Below are 13,417 nucleotides of genomic sequence, written 5' to 3'. Positions count from 1 at the left end.
TTAACTTAGGAGATTTCCCTCTCTCTTTTTTTTTTTTTTTTTTCCTCCCCAATTGGAAGGGTGGGTTGTGAATATTTTTCTTTTTTTTTTTTTTTTTTTTTTTTTTTCCTTTTTTTTTTTTTTTTTTTTTAAAGTCTCGCCTTTCCAGCTCCAAACAAGGTGTAGCGAGACGCTCTTCCTTCTAAGGAATGAAATGAGACAAGGATCACTCAAAGACATCTCCTACCTTGGGCTTGGGGATTTTTTCTTAAAGGCAAGGCGCACATTCCTAAGCAGCTGTGTACAAAGCCCCCCCTGAAATCTTGTCTGTGTAAAGTTAGAGTGTGTTCAGGGTGCTTTTTTTTTTTTTTCCTCTCTCTCCCAAGGCTGATCGCTAATAATACATCGAAAGCACTTCCCTTTAGGTTGTGGGAAATCTATTCCCTTCACCTTGCTTCCTTTTTTTTCCCCCCCTGAAGGCTGTAACTTTACTTTTTTTTTTCGCTCTTTTTTTTTTTTTTTTTTTTTTTAATCAGTTTGCACAATCGCTTAGATAAACACCAAGAAGGAGACTTCTCTTTAATTACCCAACGCACATCTTTCTGGGGGGCAAACAGCGGTCTGATTTTTTTTATTATTATTATTATTTTTTATTTGTTTGTTTCACCTGCCAAACTAAAGGAGAGGTAGAAAAAGGAAGATGCAAGCGATTTGGGACCTTGAACAAGGCAAATATGGTTTTGGTATGTTTACTTATAGTTTTTTTTCTTCTTCTTTGACACTTTTTTCGGGCAATGTGTTGTGATTCTTGTGTTTCTCTTTTAAGGAAAACAAAAAATCCAAAAAAGCAAATGTTAGCTAACGTGCGTCTTAAACGATCGTTTCTAAGGTTACGTGGGTTGCTCTAAGGAGGGGAAGAGGGGAGGGGGGCAGACCCAAGTATGTGTAATTGCAGCACCATCAGTTAGCACGTCCTTTAGCTAAATAAAGCCAAGCAGCAAACAAACAAACAAGCGAACAAACCCAAGGAGCGGACCCGGCTTCCAGGTCCGAGGCAAAGCGATTCCAAGTCATTTCCCCAGGAGCAGAGCTCGGGAGCTGCCGTCCCTGCCCGGTGCCGGGGCTGCTCGGGGGGCAGAGCGGACCGACCTGCTCCGGAGGCTGGGGAGGGCACGACGAGGCTCTTAACTTTAAGTGATAGGTATTAAACTGCCCCGGGATCGGGTGGCCGTGGGCAGCTGGCAGCGTTTATTTGGGTGGTGGTGAGGGGGGGGAAAGGGAAAAAAAAATAAAAATTTAAAAAAAAAAGGTCGGTGGTGAAGGTAGAGCGCCGAGATCCCCCTCTCCCTCTCCGGTCCCTTCCCTGGTTAAGCAAGTACAATGGAAAGAAGCTGGAATATACTCACCATCCGAAGGTGTGGTAGGCAGTTCGGCTGAGGCTTTAAGGCAATTATTTATCCTTTTTTTTTTTTTTTTTTTTTTTAAGTATTATTGCAAAAGGCGTAGATCTGACTTTAAGCAGCAGAAGTGTTTTGCTCTGACAACAGCAAGCGAGGCACAGATCCTCGTTAAAAAAAAAAAAAATCACAAAACAGGATTCTCTCCCCCCGCCCCCCCCAATCCCTTACCACTATCCCTTAAAAATACCTATTCGGCACAGCTCTCGCAGAAACCCTGATGCAGAAATCTTATAGTCCGGTCTAGGAGTGCCCAAGCCAATTAATTTTAAATCCTTAGGAATTAATCAGATTAAAATGTACAGAAGTTTCATTCTCGTATGCATACGTGAGCCAAAAGTCGTTTCCCTTTAAGAGATCCTTTTCTTTTAAAGTTGAATTTTAGGCAGATAAGAGACTTACACTAGGGGGCAGCCAGATACTGTACTTGCTCCAATCTTAAGCAATTTTTTTTCCTCTCTCACAGCATATGCTCTGATTTAGCACTGTAAATTTTTCAGAGGACCCAACTCTGACAGCCCCTGGTGATTTTCAAAGTACCACAAGCCAGTGGTTAAAAATTGCATTGACTTGGAAGTTCAGAGGCACACAATAGGAGCCACTTTCCCTATTCATGGAACTTCAGTGTGGTGGAAGAGAAAAACACACACATACTACATTGAGGGAGAAGAGGAATTCATTGAATTCTGTTAGACGTAACTGCTTTCCACTGAGTTCAGAGCGAAACTCGGTATTTGTTCGATGCTGTATTCATATTGCGATTTAATCTAGAAAGAATTAGAGGACTGTTAGGCAGCTTTCTGCCAGGAAAGCAGCTTCCCCCTCCTTCCTCCTCTCTTTTTGAAACCTAAAGATTTACACCGGCTCTATCCTCAACTCTATTTTAGCAAAATAAATCCTTCCACTCCCTCTCATTAAAATAAATTTACATCTGCAGTAAAATGGCAGGAGGGATGCGTTTGTTTATTTGGAAAACCAACACGGTCCCACTTTTAAACCAGAGCATTTCTATTGTCATTAGCCTCGGAGAAGGACAGTGGAGAATCTCCCCCTTCCTTGCGAGGCGCTCAGGTTTCGAGGATTATTTAGCGAAATTAGCTGCAGTTCATTTTTACATTCATCTCTTCTGTCTCAACCCACTCGCAGGGGTGTTTTCAAATAAATAGCAAAGCATCTAATGGTGCTAATAGATAGTTATATCGCTGCATCCCTCGAAGAGCAAATAGTTAATCTGGGGCATTCTTCATTAATGCTTGAGCAATCAGCGTATACGGCGGCTTTTAAGCGTGTATCAATGGTTTTTCATTTTTACGATCATACGTTCAAACTATTAATATTGTGCGTCCTGTTAAAACAGCTTTCTCTTCTGATTCCTGCATTTGTTAGGATGGCGTGTATGTTTTTTCATATGGTGAATTAATCCTGTTTACTTTGTCAGATTCGAGACAGGAAAGGTTGGTGTTGGGTTGTGGTTCGGGTTTTGGCTTTTATTTTTTTTCCTCAGGAAATTCAACATCAGCAACAATCTGCGACTATTCTGCATTTTGAACCCCCACCTTCTCCTACCCTCCCCGAGAGGTGACCTCCTCAGCTCTGGGTTGTTTGGAAAGCATAAGGCAGGTCCCCACATTTTAACCAGGAAAGATTCCTTTCCCGCTTTCTGTCATCCCAGTCTCTCCTGGTCCCTGTTTCGGGTAAAGGTTTATTGTTTGGGGTTTTTTTTTGCTCCGTGAGGATCAGTGGGAATGCTGCAGCCTTGTCTTTGAAATTGAGTCGCAAAAAAACCTCTTCGCCCGTGGGGTCTGAACACACCAGGTTTCCAGGCAGGACACCCTCAAGTCGAGGTGCTTTTTACAACTTTCCGACCATCTCCGCACCTGCGGCTTTAGCCACATGTATTGTTTCTGCGGCACAAGTGTGTGGGCATGTGGCAACATGAGAAAAGTGTGTGTGAGGAGGTGAGGGGGACAATGAATCCCTCACAGAGTCGTGGCCAGGTCTGTGTCCCCGCGGCCGTGCTTGGTGACCGGCCGGGATGTGAGCGCTCACGGTCGCGTGTGTTCGCAGAGGAGGAACGGTCCGGCCGGGCATTTATCTGTCTGTGTTAACATGTTTTCTATTTTATCACTCCGTCCCTTCGCTTGTTCGAGCGTCTTTTGGCCATTTTCACCGGGAGACGGACTCGAGTCCCCGCTGCGCTGGCCGGTAGCTCCATTCAGCGGGAAATAAACACGTCCCCGTGCTTAGCTCTGTTACCTGCTGGTGGTACAGCACGGAGGTCGCGTTACAGTGCCGGGGGACGTGCGCTCACCAAACCCCCGAACCGGCAAAACCCCGGAATAAAGTTAAAGGGGCTGAGCCGAGCCCCGCCGCGCCGATGCCGTGCGAAAGGCACGGCCGGTCACGCTCTGCGGAGCGGCGTGCCGGGCTCCGGCGCTGTCTGCAGCGGAGCCGCGGTGCCCTCGCTCCGGGGCGAGCGGGAACCAGGAGCGGCCGGGCGGAGGAGCGGCGGAGCCCCGCCGGGGCCGGGCTGTGCGAGCGCTCGGTCCCGGAGCGCCGGGCGCGGGCACGCTCAGCTCGGCGCGGCTCGGCGCAGCCCGGCCGGGCTCGGCGCGGCTCCGCGGGCGGCCGGGGCGCGGCTCGGGCGGCCGGCGGGACACGGGGCGGCCGCGGCGAGCGCAGGTGCCCGGAGCGGGGCCGGAGGGGCTCCGCCGTGAGCCCCCCGCCCGGCGCCAGCCCTCACGGCGCTCCCCGACCGCTTTCGGCGGAACCTGCGGCCGCCCCTTCCCCGCGGCGGCAGCGGCGGGGCTCGGCTTTACTTTATTCCGTGGAGTTTTACCTCGGTTTAGCGCCTGCTTTCCGCTTTGCACCCGCCGCCGCCCCTCCGACCCCCGAGGCCGTGCCCCGGCGGGCAGCCCCAGGTGAGGCGGCGGCGGCGCCGCGCTCCGCACGCCGGGCTCGCCTTAACCCCTGGCCCCGGCGGGGCGGGAGGGCGCGGGGCGGCTGGGCGCGGGGCGGCGGGCGGCGCTAGGACCGCGCGGGCGGCGGCGGCGGCCATGGCGGGCCGCGCAAGGGCGGCGCGGCCCAATGAGGGCCGGGGGGCGGGGCGCGCGCGCCTGGCCAGTCAGGCGCCGGCCCGGTTGCCTTATAAGGCGCGCGGTCGCCATGGCGACGCGCGCTGAGTTGCAGCAGCCGTGTCAAAGTTCACTCTCCCGCCAGCGGGGCGAGCGGCCGGCGGGGAGCGCGCTCGCCGCTCCTCGGCCCACACGCCGCCCGCACCGCCCGCCCGCCCCGCCCCGCGCCGCCCCTCCCCGTCGCCGCGAGGGGAGGGGAGCGGGGGGGAGCCCCTGCTTCTTTTTATTTTGGGGCGGGGGGGGGGGGGGGAGCGCTGGCGCGCTCTCCCCGTGGTGATTTTTTTCCCCTCCTCCCTCCCTCCCCGGCTGAGGAGCGATGCTGCGCGCTGGGTTATGATCCTTCCCTCTCTCTCTCTCTCCCTCTCTCTCTCTCCCTCCTCCTCCTCCTCCTCCTCCTCCTCTCCTCCTCCTCCTCCTCCTCCTCCTCCTCCTCCTCCCGCTCCCCTCTTTTATCATCCTGGCTGGCTGGGCGCTGCTGCGCTGGCGAGTTGACTCCTTCCCTCCCCCCCGCCCCGCGGCCCCCCTCCCCCTGCCCGCGCCGTGAGCACCGGCGGCGCGGAGGCGAGAGCCCACTTGCGAGGCGGCAGAAGCAGCATAAGGCAGCGCGGCGGCGGCGGCAGCGGCGGCGGGAGCGGCGGCGGCGGGAGCGGCGGCAGCAGCACCCGAGCGGCGGCGGGAGCGGGAGCGGCGGCGGGGACGCGGCGCGGCGGGAGCGGCGAACCGGCGGAGCGGGGCAGAGCGGAGCAGAGCGGCGGCGCCCGAGAGGAGGAGGAGGAGGAACAAATAAACAATCATAATAATAATTCATAATAATCGTGATCGTAACGATAATAAGAATTTTTTTATAAAACAAAAAAAAAAAAAAAGAGAGAGAGCGAGGAGGAGGAAAAAAAAAAAAAGCCAACAGCCCCCCCACACCCCCGAGCCCAAAAGAGGGAGCGAGTGAGAGCAAGAGCGCAGCGGCCGGGCGGAGCGGCGGAGAGGAAGAATTAAAGCGAGCGAAGGAGGGAGGAGAGACAGAGCAGAGAGAGAGGAGGAAAGAGGAGGAGGAGGAAAAAAAAAGCCCACAAAAACAAAGCGATCGCAGTTGATGTTGCTGCTGCAAGCTGGACTTCCAAAAACTACGGCGAGACCGACCGCTCTCCGCGCCGAGAAGAGTCTCCTCCGCTGTGCGTGTTTTTTTCCGCTGTGTGTGTAATCTTTAACCTTTTATTCATTCTTATTTTGATGGCTTTCCTGAATGGCTGACTGCGAGCTTCCCTGGACCTGGCCCCCAGACACCCGCCTCTCCTCCTTCAACTACTCTGCTGCAGATCAGCTCTAAGAGAGAGAGAGGGAGATCTTTGAAGAGATTTTTTTTTTTTTTCTCCTCTCTCTCTCTCTCTCTCTCCCCCTCTCTCCCCCACCCCCACCACCCCTTTACTTTGCTCTCCTGGAGCCCAGACAATCGACTCGCACCTCGCCCCCCCGCACACACACCTCCATCGCCCCGTGCTTCTGCACCTTCGCCGGTACCGGGAGATCCCCCCCACCCCGACCCTCCTGAAAAAAAAAAAAAAAAAAAAAAAAAAAAAAAAAAAAAAAAAAAAGGCAGAACAACAAAAGAGAGAGAGGGAAAGAGACAGAGAGAGAGGGGAGGACAAAAAAAATAAAAAGACTGCTGCAAAGCTGATCTGAAAAGCAAAGCAAACAAACTTTGAAAATAAAGGGGGAACAGGAAGTTTGGCAACGGTGTCCAATAGATATGGCAATGGTAGTCGGTGCGTGGCGAGACCCCCAGGACGATGTGCCCGGAGCTCAGGGAACGCAGCCTTCGCAAGCCCCGCCGGTGCAGGGACCCCCGGCCGGGGCCCCGCACACCCCACAGACCCCGGGGCCCGGGGGCCCTCCCAGTACGCCAGCCCAGACCAACCCGCCGAGCCAGCAGAACCAAGGAGACAAGCAGCAGCAGCAGCAGCACATTGAATGTGTGGTTTGTGGGGACAAGTCTAGTGGCAAACATTATGGCCAGTTTACCTGCGAGGGTTGCAAGAGTTTCTTCAAGCGGAGTGTAAGGAGGAATCTCAGCTACACTTGTCGTGCCAACAGGAACTGTCCCATTGACCAGCACCACCGCAATCAGTGTCAGTACTGCCGCCTCAAAAAATGCCTCAAAGTTGGCATGAGACGGGAAGGTATTGGGATTTCATTTGTTTTGCAAATTTTTTTTTCACTCGCTGCGTTTTGGGGTTTGTTTGGTTTTTCTTTTTTAATTATTTTTAAATAATATCTATAATTGCTCTTAGTATTTTTAACCTTCCTCTCCAAACCCCAAACCCAACCAGAACCTTTCCTTCCCCCCACCCACCCCCCTCGAATAAACCAGCCAGAAACTTTCTCGTAATGAAAGAAAGCGGTGTTGGGGAGGGTGGGCAGGGAGGCAGGGGCTCTCGCATGCTTTCTCCTGCACTCGTAATTGATTTGTGTTTGTTTTGATTTTGCTGATGGAGGTTTATTGAAAGTGGATTTTTAGTTTCACGCTGCTTAGGAGCGAGATGATGATTCTGACGTGTGGTTACTTTTCCTTCGTGTTTCCTCCTGCATGCTAAGCCTTAGCCCCCCGTCCCCCGAGCAGCCCTGTGTGTGTGTGTGTCTGTGCGTGTGTGTACACACATACACGGAGCCTCCCGAGATGCACACACACGCACACACACACACACACACATATATATATATCCTCCAGCACCCTGCCTTAGATTGCAATTTTACACAGGCGGTTCAAATTACTATTACAATGGGACTCACCCTACCGAGGCTCTACAGCACTCCACTGTGGATTCCCAGCCGGATTTTTCCTCCTTTAAAAATATATATATACACACACACACATCTCCACGCGTGTGTGTGTGTGTATGTACACACTGCCGTGTGCCTGCCTTTCCTGGTTGTTATTACCTCACTTTTCTCTTCTTCCTCTTATTTTCTTGTTCCTCCGGGAGAGGCAGGAAGGGGTAAGAAGGGATGGGGTAGGGGGTGTAAGGAGCAGTCCAGAAGTAAGTGTGGGGTGCTCGGATCTCTGCAAGTGGAGTCTTTGTGATATAAAATTAGACGGGAAATGTGAGCCTGCAGTTTTCCAGTGCGTGCTCTGTGTCTGGACGCTGCTATGTAGGTTAAGGGTGAGGGGGCTTGGGACTCGCCAGGCTCCTCTCTTTGTGTTTCTGCAAGAGTAACTAACCTTGGAATACAGGCGATAACAAATATAAATCAAGCACATTTTTAGGCGTTCTCCCTCCTTGTCGTCTCTCTGCCTCTGAGCCCTTTTTCTCTCTCCTTTTTCTCTCGCTGTCACCGTGTAAATTTATTAACAAAATGAAAGGCCCACTTTCCATGGGCAGCGGGGGAAGGTGCCTTTGGATAATGCCCTCAGCCTCACCAGGGGACCTGCCGGGGATGTCGTGGGGTGATTTTGCCTCCTTTGGTATTTTTTACGAGAGTGGGGGGACGTATAATACCAGCAGCAACAATGTATTCAGTGGGCGAGAAACGCGTGTGGGACCAGAGCCGGGGATTTCGAACTGAAGTGTTTCTTCCTTCTTCCCTCCTCCCTCCCCATCCCGCTCCCCCGGCCTCAAATCAATGAGCTGTTTTAGGTGTAACGGAGAGAAAAAAAAGCCACACAAAGACGTATCCTGCATCTCTTGAAGGAGGGGGTGGCGGTGGAGGGAAGGGGGGATAACTGGACTGTGGTGTGTTTTGGGAAGTGAAGGAGCTGGGCTCCCGCAGCAGCCCTGGCCGAGCCCACAGCGTCCCTCAGCTTTTATTGTTGCTTTGACTTGACCCGAGGACTGCAGAGCCTTAGAGCGGGGCTGGGGCTGAACTCTGGCTGGGAAAATGCATGTTCCCCCTGAAGCTGGCCGGGTCCGGGGTCACACAGGCACGCACAAGCACACAAAGCAGGCTGTATTTGAACCGATGGTCGCAATTCAGATATTAATAGCTGTAGTTTCTTCTTTATTTACTGCAGCGGTCCAGAGGGGCAGAATGCCACCCACACAGCCAACTCATGGTCAGTTCGCCTTGACAAATGGGGACCCTCTCAACTGCCATTCCTACCTATCCGGATATATCTCCCTTCTTCTGAGAGCAGAGCCCTACCCCACCTCCCGCTTTGGCAGTCAGTGCATGCAACCCAACAACATCATGGGCATCGAGAACATTTGTGAACTGGCAGCTAGGATGCTCTTCAGCGCGGTGGAGTGGGCCAGGAATATCCCCTTCTTCCCAGACCTCCAGATCACAGACCAGGTGGCCCTCCTGAGGCTGACCTGGAGCGAGTTGTTTGTCCTCAACGCTGCCCAGTGCTCCATGCCCCTCCACGTAGCTCCGCTCCTGGCAGCTGCTGGCCTCCACGCTTCGCCAATGTCTGCTGACCGAGTGGTCGCCTTTATGGACCACATACGAATCTTCCAAGAGCAAGTAGAAAAACTGAAAGCATTGCATGTCGACTCTGCAGAATATAGCTGTTTAAAGGCCATAGTCCTCTTCACCTCAGGTAGGCGGCATTTCTTTGCTCCTTTTTTTTTTTTTTTCTTTTTTTTTTTTTGTTTTAATTTAATTTCTTCTCCTTCCCCGGGCCCCCCCTTGAGAACTGTTTGCTCTTGCAAAGTGTTATTGCCTGCCTACCCCCATCCCCACTTCCTGGCCCCCAAGAACCAGCGTGGTCTCTTTTCCTTTTAGGAAGCGGTGCCCTGTGCTCTCTCCCCTTCAGGGCCTCGGATCTGAGCATCCCATCTTCCAGGGAGTGCAAATCAGAAAAAAAAAAAAAAAAAAAAAGAAAAAAAAAAAAAAAGAAATTAAAATAAAATACACATACACACAATTTATTTTTTTAAAAGAAAAAAAAAAACCCAAACAGACAGCCCCAAAATACACCCCAACCCCAGCTGAATAATGCTGGGGACTGGGAAAGAAGGGGCCCGGGAAGAGGCACCCATTCGCCACGAGAGACTGCGCTCTTCCCATTGAAAATAATATTTTATTTAACAGTATAGCTCTGGGTTGTTGCATTTAATGACACGCATCCAAACAGCAGCAAAATCTGTTTGATGTTGTTAAATACAAGTCGTCTTATCAGTGAAACCACTTTAAAAAGAGGATCATTTTATGGGCAGCCAGGAAGGGAAAAAAGCCCTGCAGGATTAAAAATTGAATTTAAAAAAAAAAAAAAAAAGTTAAATGCACAAATCTGAGTTTAAAATATGTTCCCTGCCATCCCATAAAATAAAATAAATCAACTTTGCAAAGAGCTGTCTCTGATTTAAACAGAATGTGGCAGTGAGCAGTTCTGTGTCATTTAAGCTAAGGGGAAAAGTTTGCATTTGTACCCAGCAGGAACTGCATAGTCCAAAGCGAGTAGCGGGTGCGAAAAGATCATTACCATAAGTAGACAGGGATAGTATGGAAAAGTAAGAGGAGACTGAAGCTGCCGCTCTGCAGTGTAATTCCGGGGTGGCACAACCATGACTCTCCCGAGGAAAAGACCTCGAGGTGTTTCTTAGATAATCAAAAGAGGGGAGGGAGGGGGGGAAATATGTGTCAACTTTTGCTGCCTAGAAATAGTGCATGAGTTATAAAGCAATAATTGAGTGCGTTGTGAAATCTAATTAGCTTGCACTAGAGTTTAACCTGGGTGAGTAATAATCCTGATATTAACTCTGGAGGCTAAATTTTTTTTTTTTTTTTCCTTCTGAGGGGGAAAAAAAAAAATCCGCTCGCTAATTTGCGCAATACGTTATCTCAGATCACTAACTTTGAGGCTGCACCGGCAACCCAGTGTGCTGGAGCCCTGGAAGTTTGGGGATTAAATTAAAAAATACATCTATTTCGCCTGTAACTCATTTGGACGCTTGGGAAAGTGGCCACGCGATAAACATATGAATGGAAGCAGGACCTGCAAAATAATTACTCATCAGAGTTTTTTAAAGCCTGATATCAGGAAACAGGAAAAAAATGTAGTTTATGTGGGAAAAGAAGGGCTCACAATCCGTTCCTTGTTGTGTTAAAGGGGGTCTGGGGAACGAAGTCATTTTCTGGACTTTGTCCAGGTTCTGGGTCGTGACCTAAACTTCCTTTTATATATTATTGCTTTACACATAAAAAACTTCTCCTTTTTTTTTTTTCCTTCCCCCCCACCAAATTACTCGTGCTAAATCCTAAAGTGATCAATGAGCAGGGCGCATCTAGCCACAGGGAGACAGGGATCCCAAGTGGGCAGGGGTGTCCGTGGGGTGCTTATTTTATTTTTCTATCATTTTTCTAGGATGCATTTTCCTCTCCCTCGCTCAACCGCTCAGCGAGGATCCCACACACGCTCACATCCCTCCCCAGCCCCTGCCCAGCTCACACCCACACCAAGGAGTTTATTTCCAATCCTGCCTTTTCTCCCAAATCACTTTTTTTTTTCCTTTTTTTTAGCCTTCTGAGAAAACAATCGTCCGATCCTGTCGTAACTGTTTAATTTATGACTATTTTCAAAATGGGAGGCCTGGCGTGTAAATTGCCTCCCAACTAGATAAACGTTTCTTGTTATCTGATTCTGGGGAAGACAGCCGCATGCAAAAAAATATAGGGTGATGCTTGCAGCTTCTGCAGCACCCCAATAACCCTCCCTGATGTAAAGCAGACTCACATAGATGCATATAATGTTTGCTGCAGCCTCTTTTAAGAGGGAGGGGGGAAAAAATCTGGGTTCTAATGACTCGCAGAATATGCATGTGTTAGCCCTGTGCCTAGGAAAGCCACAGGGAGGTCAGGTCACAACCTGTGCTCTTTCAGCACAGACGTCTCTGATTTAAAGGGAACTTATTGTATTTTAGCGTATCAGGAAAAAAAAAAAAAAGAGAGAGAAAAAAATGTCCAGACCCTATCAGGGAGTTTTCTTCTTGTAAGGGCCTTTAGGTTTAAAAAGAAGAAGAAGAGGAAAAAAAAAAAAAAAAAAAGAGGGGGGAGTGGAGGGGGGGAAGAAAGAAAGAGAAAAGAAAAGAGGGGGGAAAAGAAACAGCTCAAATGAACAGAGAGATCACAGTTTGCATGGCTGCCTCTGAATAGGCTAAACTGACAAGATCAGTTTTAAAGGGCCACTTAAATCAGTTTCAAAGACTGAAGAAAAACGCGTTGTCTTCTTTGGGGGAGAATCTGTTGCTGGATCCGGGGCGCCATTATCTTTGGCTGGGCCAGTTTTTTATTATTATTATGATTTCTATCACTATGAGTAGTATTCCTTCTCATCGCAGGGTTAGGCTCTCCCCAATTATTTTTCCAAGGAGGGGGGGGTTGTGGAGAAATAGTGGCTCCCTTTCCCCCCTTTCCACTCCAGCCTTCCCCGCCCCCCCAGCCTTTCCCCCAAAAAATACAGATCTATGAAATCAGGCTTGGTCAGCACCTCCTTGCCAACCCCTCAGGTCTGTCGTGCCATTAGAAATCTCGACTCTGGGAGCTGTGCTCAGTCCTAAAGGAGACCCTCTAGAAGAGAGAGAGAGAAACACAAACACACACACACACATGCACAGAGAGATTGTCCCTTTTGGTAGAACCCACTTAAACTCTGGGGGGCAAGGTGATGGCACACGATCTACTCTTAAACCCATACTTTAAAACGCAAAAAAAAAAAAAATAAAATAACAAAAATTAAAAAAAAAAAAAAGAAAAACAACACAAACCACCAAAACCTTTTTAATCTGATGATTGCTTTCTTTTTTTTTTTTTCCTTTTCTTTTCTTTCTTTTTTTTTTTTTTTTTTAATTTAATACACTTTCTTCTAGATGCCTGTGGTCTCTCTGATGTAGCCCATGTTGAAAGTTTACAGGAGAAGTCACAGTGTGCTTTGGAAGAGTATGTTAGGAGCCAGTATCCCAACCAGCCAACACGATTCGGGAAGCTATTACTACGTCTCCCCTCCCTTCGCACTGTCTCCTCTTCTGTCATAGAGCAATTGTTTTTCGTCCGTTTGGTAGGTAAAACCCCCATAGAAACCCTAATCAGGGATATGTTACTGTCTGGCAGCAGTTTTAACTGGCCTTACATGTCCATTCAATAAAACATTCAAAAGAGAGAGAGAGAGAGAGAGAGAAAGGAAAGAAAAAAAAATACAACAAACAAACAAAAAACAAACAAGACAAAAATTTAAAATAAAAAAAAAATTTCAAAATTGAGAAGGGAGATGAGAGTGAAAGGAAAGCAAAAATGACATTTGGGGTTCTGGTTGTTTCTTAAATTTCCTTCTGCTAAGAAAGGATGTAAAAGGATGTTACAAGTTTGCTAAGAGAAGAGAGGAAAAAATTAATGGACTGTGAATTAAAAAAAGAGACTGTCAAATGAACTTTTACAGAATGCATTAAAAACTCCCGTGTCGTTCAGAAAAAAAACTTGCTACTTATCATTTTTTTTTGTAAAAATAAAAAAAGGAGGGAAAGAAAAAAAGAAAGAAGAAGAAAAGAAACGATGGTGGGCTTTTTCTTTTTTTCTTTTTTCTTCTTTTTTTTTTTTGCTTCTTTTTGGGGTAAACTTTTTAAAAATCTCGCTTAAAGTGCATTTAAAGGAAATTTGGAGAAAATTAGCAGAACGGAAGAAAGTAAGTCTTTTTTTTCCAAATTATTAATTGTCCTATGTGTCTATGTACCTATAGCTGTTCTTTTTTGTATTTTTCTGGTTTCAAACCAGTTTATTCTGTGGTTCTATAATAATTTTTGATATAACCTTGGCTTCTTTAAAAAAAAAAATAAACTGTGTATCCTTAAAATATATGTTCTGAAAGAATTAAAACTGAGTCCACGAAAGTATCATAGGAAGAAAGGAAAAGAGAGAGAGAGA

At 48.6% G+C, this 13,417-nt stretch overlaps 1 protein-coding gene and 1 long non-coding RNA gene across 5 annotated transcripts in view; one reads left to right on the top strand and one right to left on the bottom strand.

Moving 5' to 3' along the window:
• LOC136366957 (uncharacterized) overlaps positions 1 to 1,930 on the bottom strand; it is an 18,219-nt gene extending 16,289 nt beyond the window's left edge. The window contains exons 1-2 of one of the 3 annotated variants that reach the window (XR_010744607.1): positions 1,627 to 1,930; positions 1,386 to 1,516 (exon numbers count right to left, since the gene is read on the bottom strand). This is a non-coding gene — a long non-coding RNA (uncharacterized lncRNA). The remainder of the gene's footprint in view (positions 1 to 1,385; positions 1,517 to 1,626) is intronic. The other 2 variants (XR_010744608.1, XR_010744606.1) reach the window with 2 other exon arrangements.
• Positions 128 to 13,417, top strand: NR2F2 (nuclear receptor subfamily 2 group F member 2). 2 transcript variants are annotated; one of them, XM_066328275.1, is made up of 3 exons: positions 128 to 722; positions 8,574 to 9,101; positions 12,370 to 13,417. In XM_066328275.1, the coding sequence occupies exons 1-3, from the start codon at positions 680 to 682 to the stop codon at positions 12,642 to 12,644; spliced, it is 846 nt and encodes a 281-aa protein (XP_066184372.1). In that variant the 5' UTR covers positions 128 to 679; the 3' UTR covers positions 12,645 to 13,417. The 2 variants fall into 2 exon arrangements, with proteins under 2 accessions (XP_066184372.1, XP_066184371.1); XM_066328274.1 differs by lacking the exon at positions 128 to 722 and adding an exon at positions 5,228 to 6,744.

Source organism: Sylvia atricapilla, chromosome 13, assembly GCF_009819655.1.
Source record: "Sylvia atricapilla isolate bSylAtr1 chromosome 13, bSylAtr1.pri, whole genome shotgun sequence".
Classification (NCBI taxonomy): Eukaryota; Metazoa; Chordata; class Aves; order Passeriformes; family Sylviidae; genus Sylvia; species Sylvia atricapilla.
The sequence above is the reverse complement of the archived record's forward strand: the minus strand, read 5'-3'. Positions and strand labels throughout refer to the sequence as shown.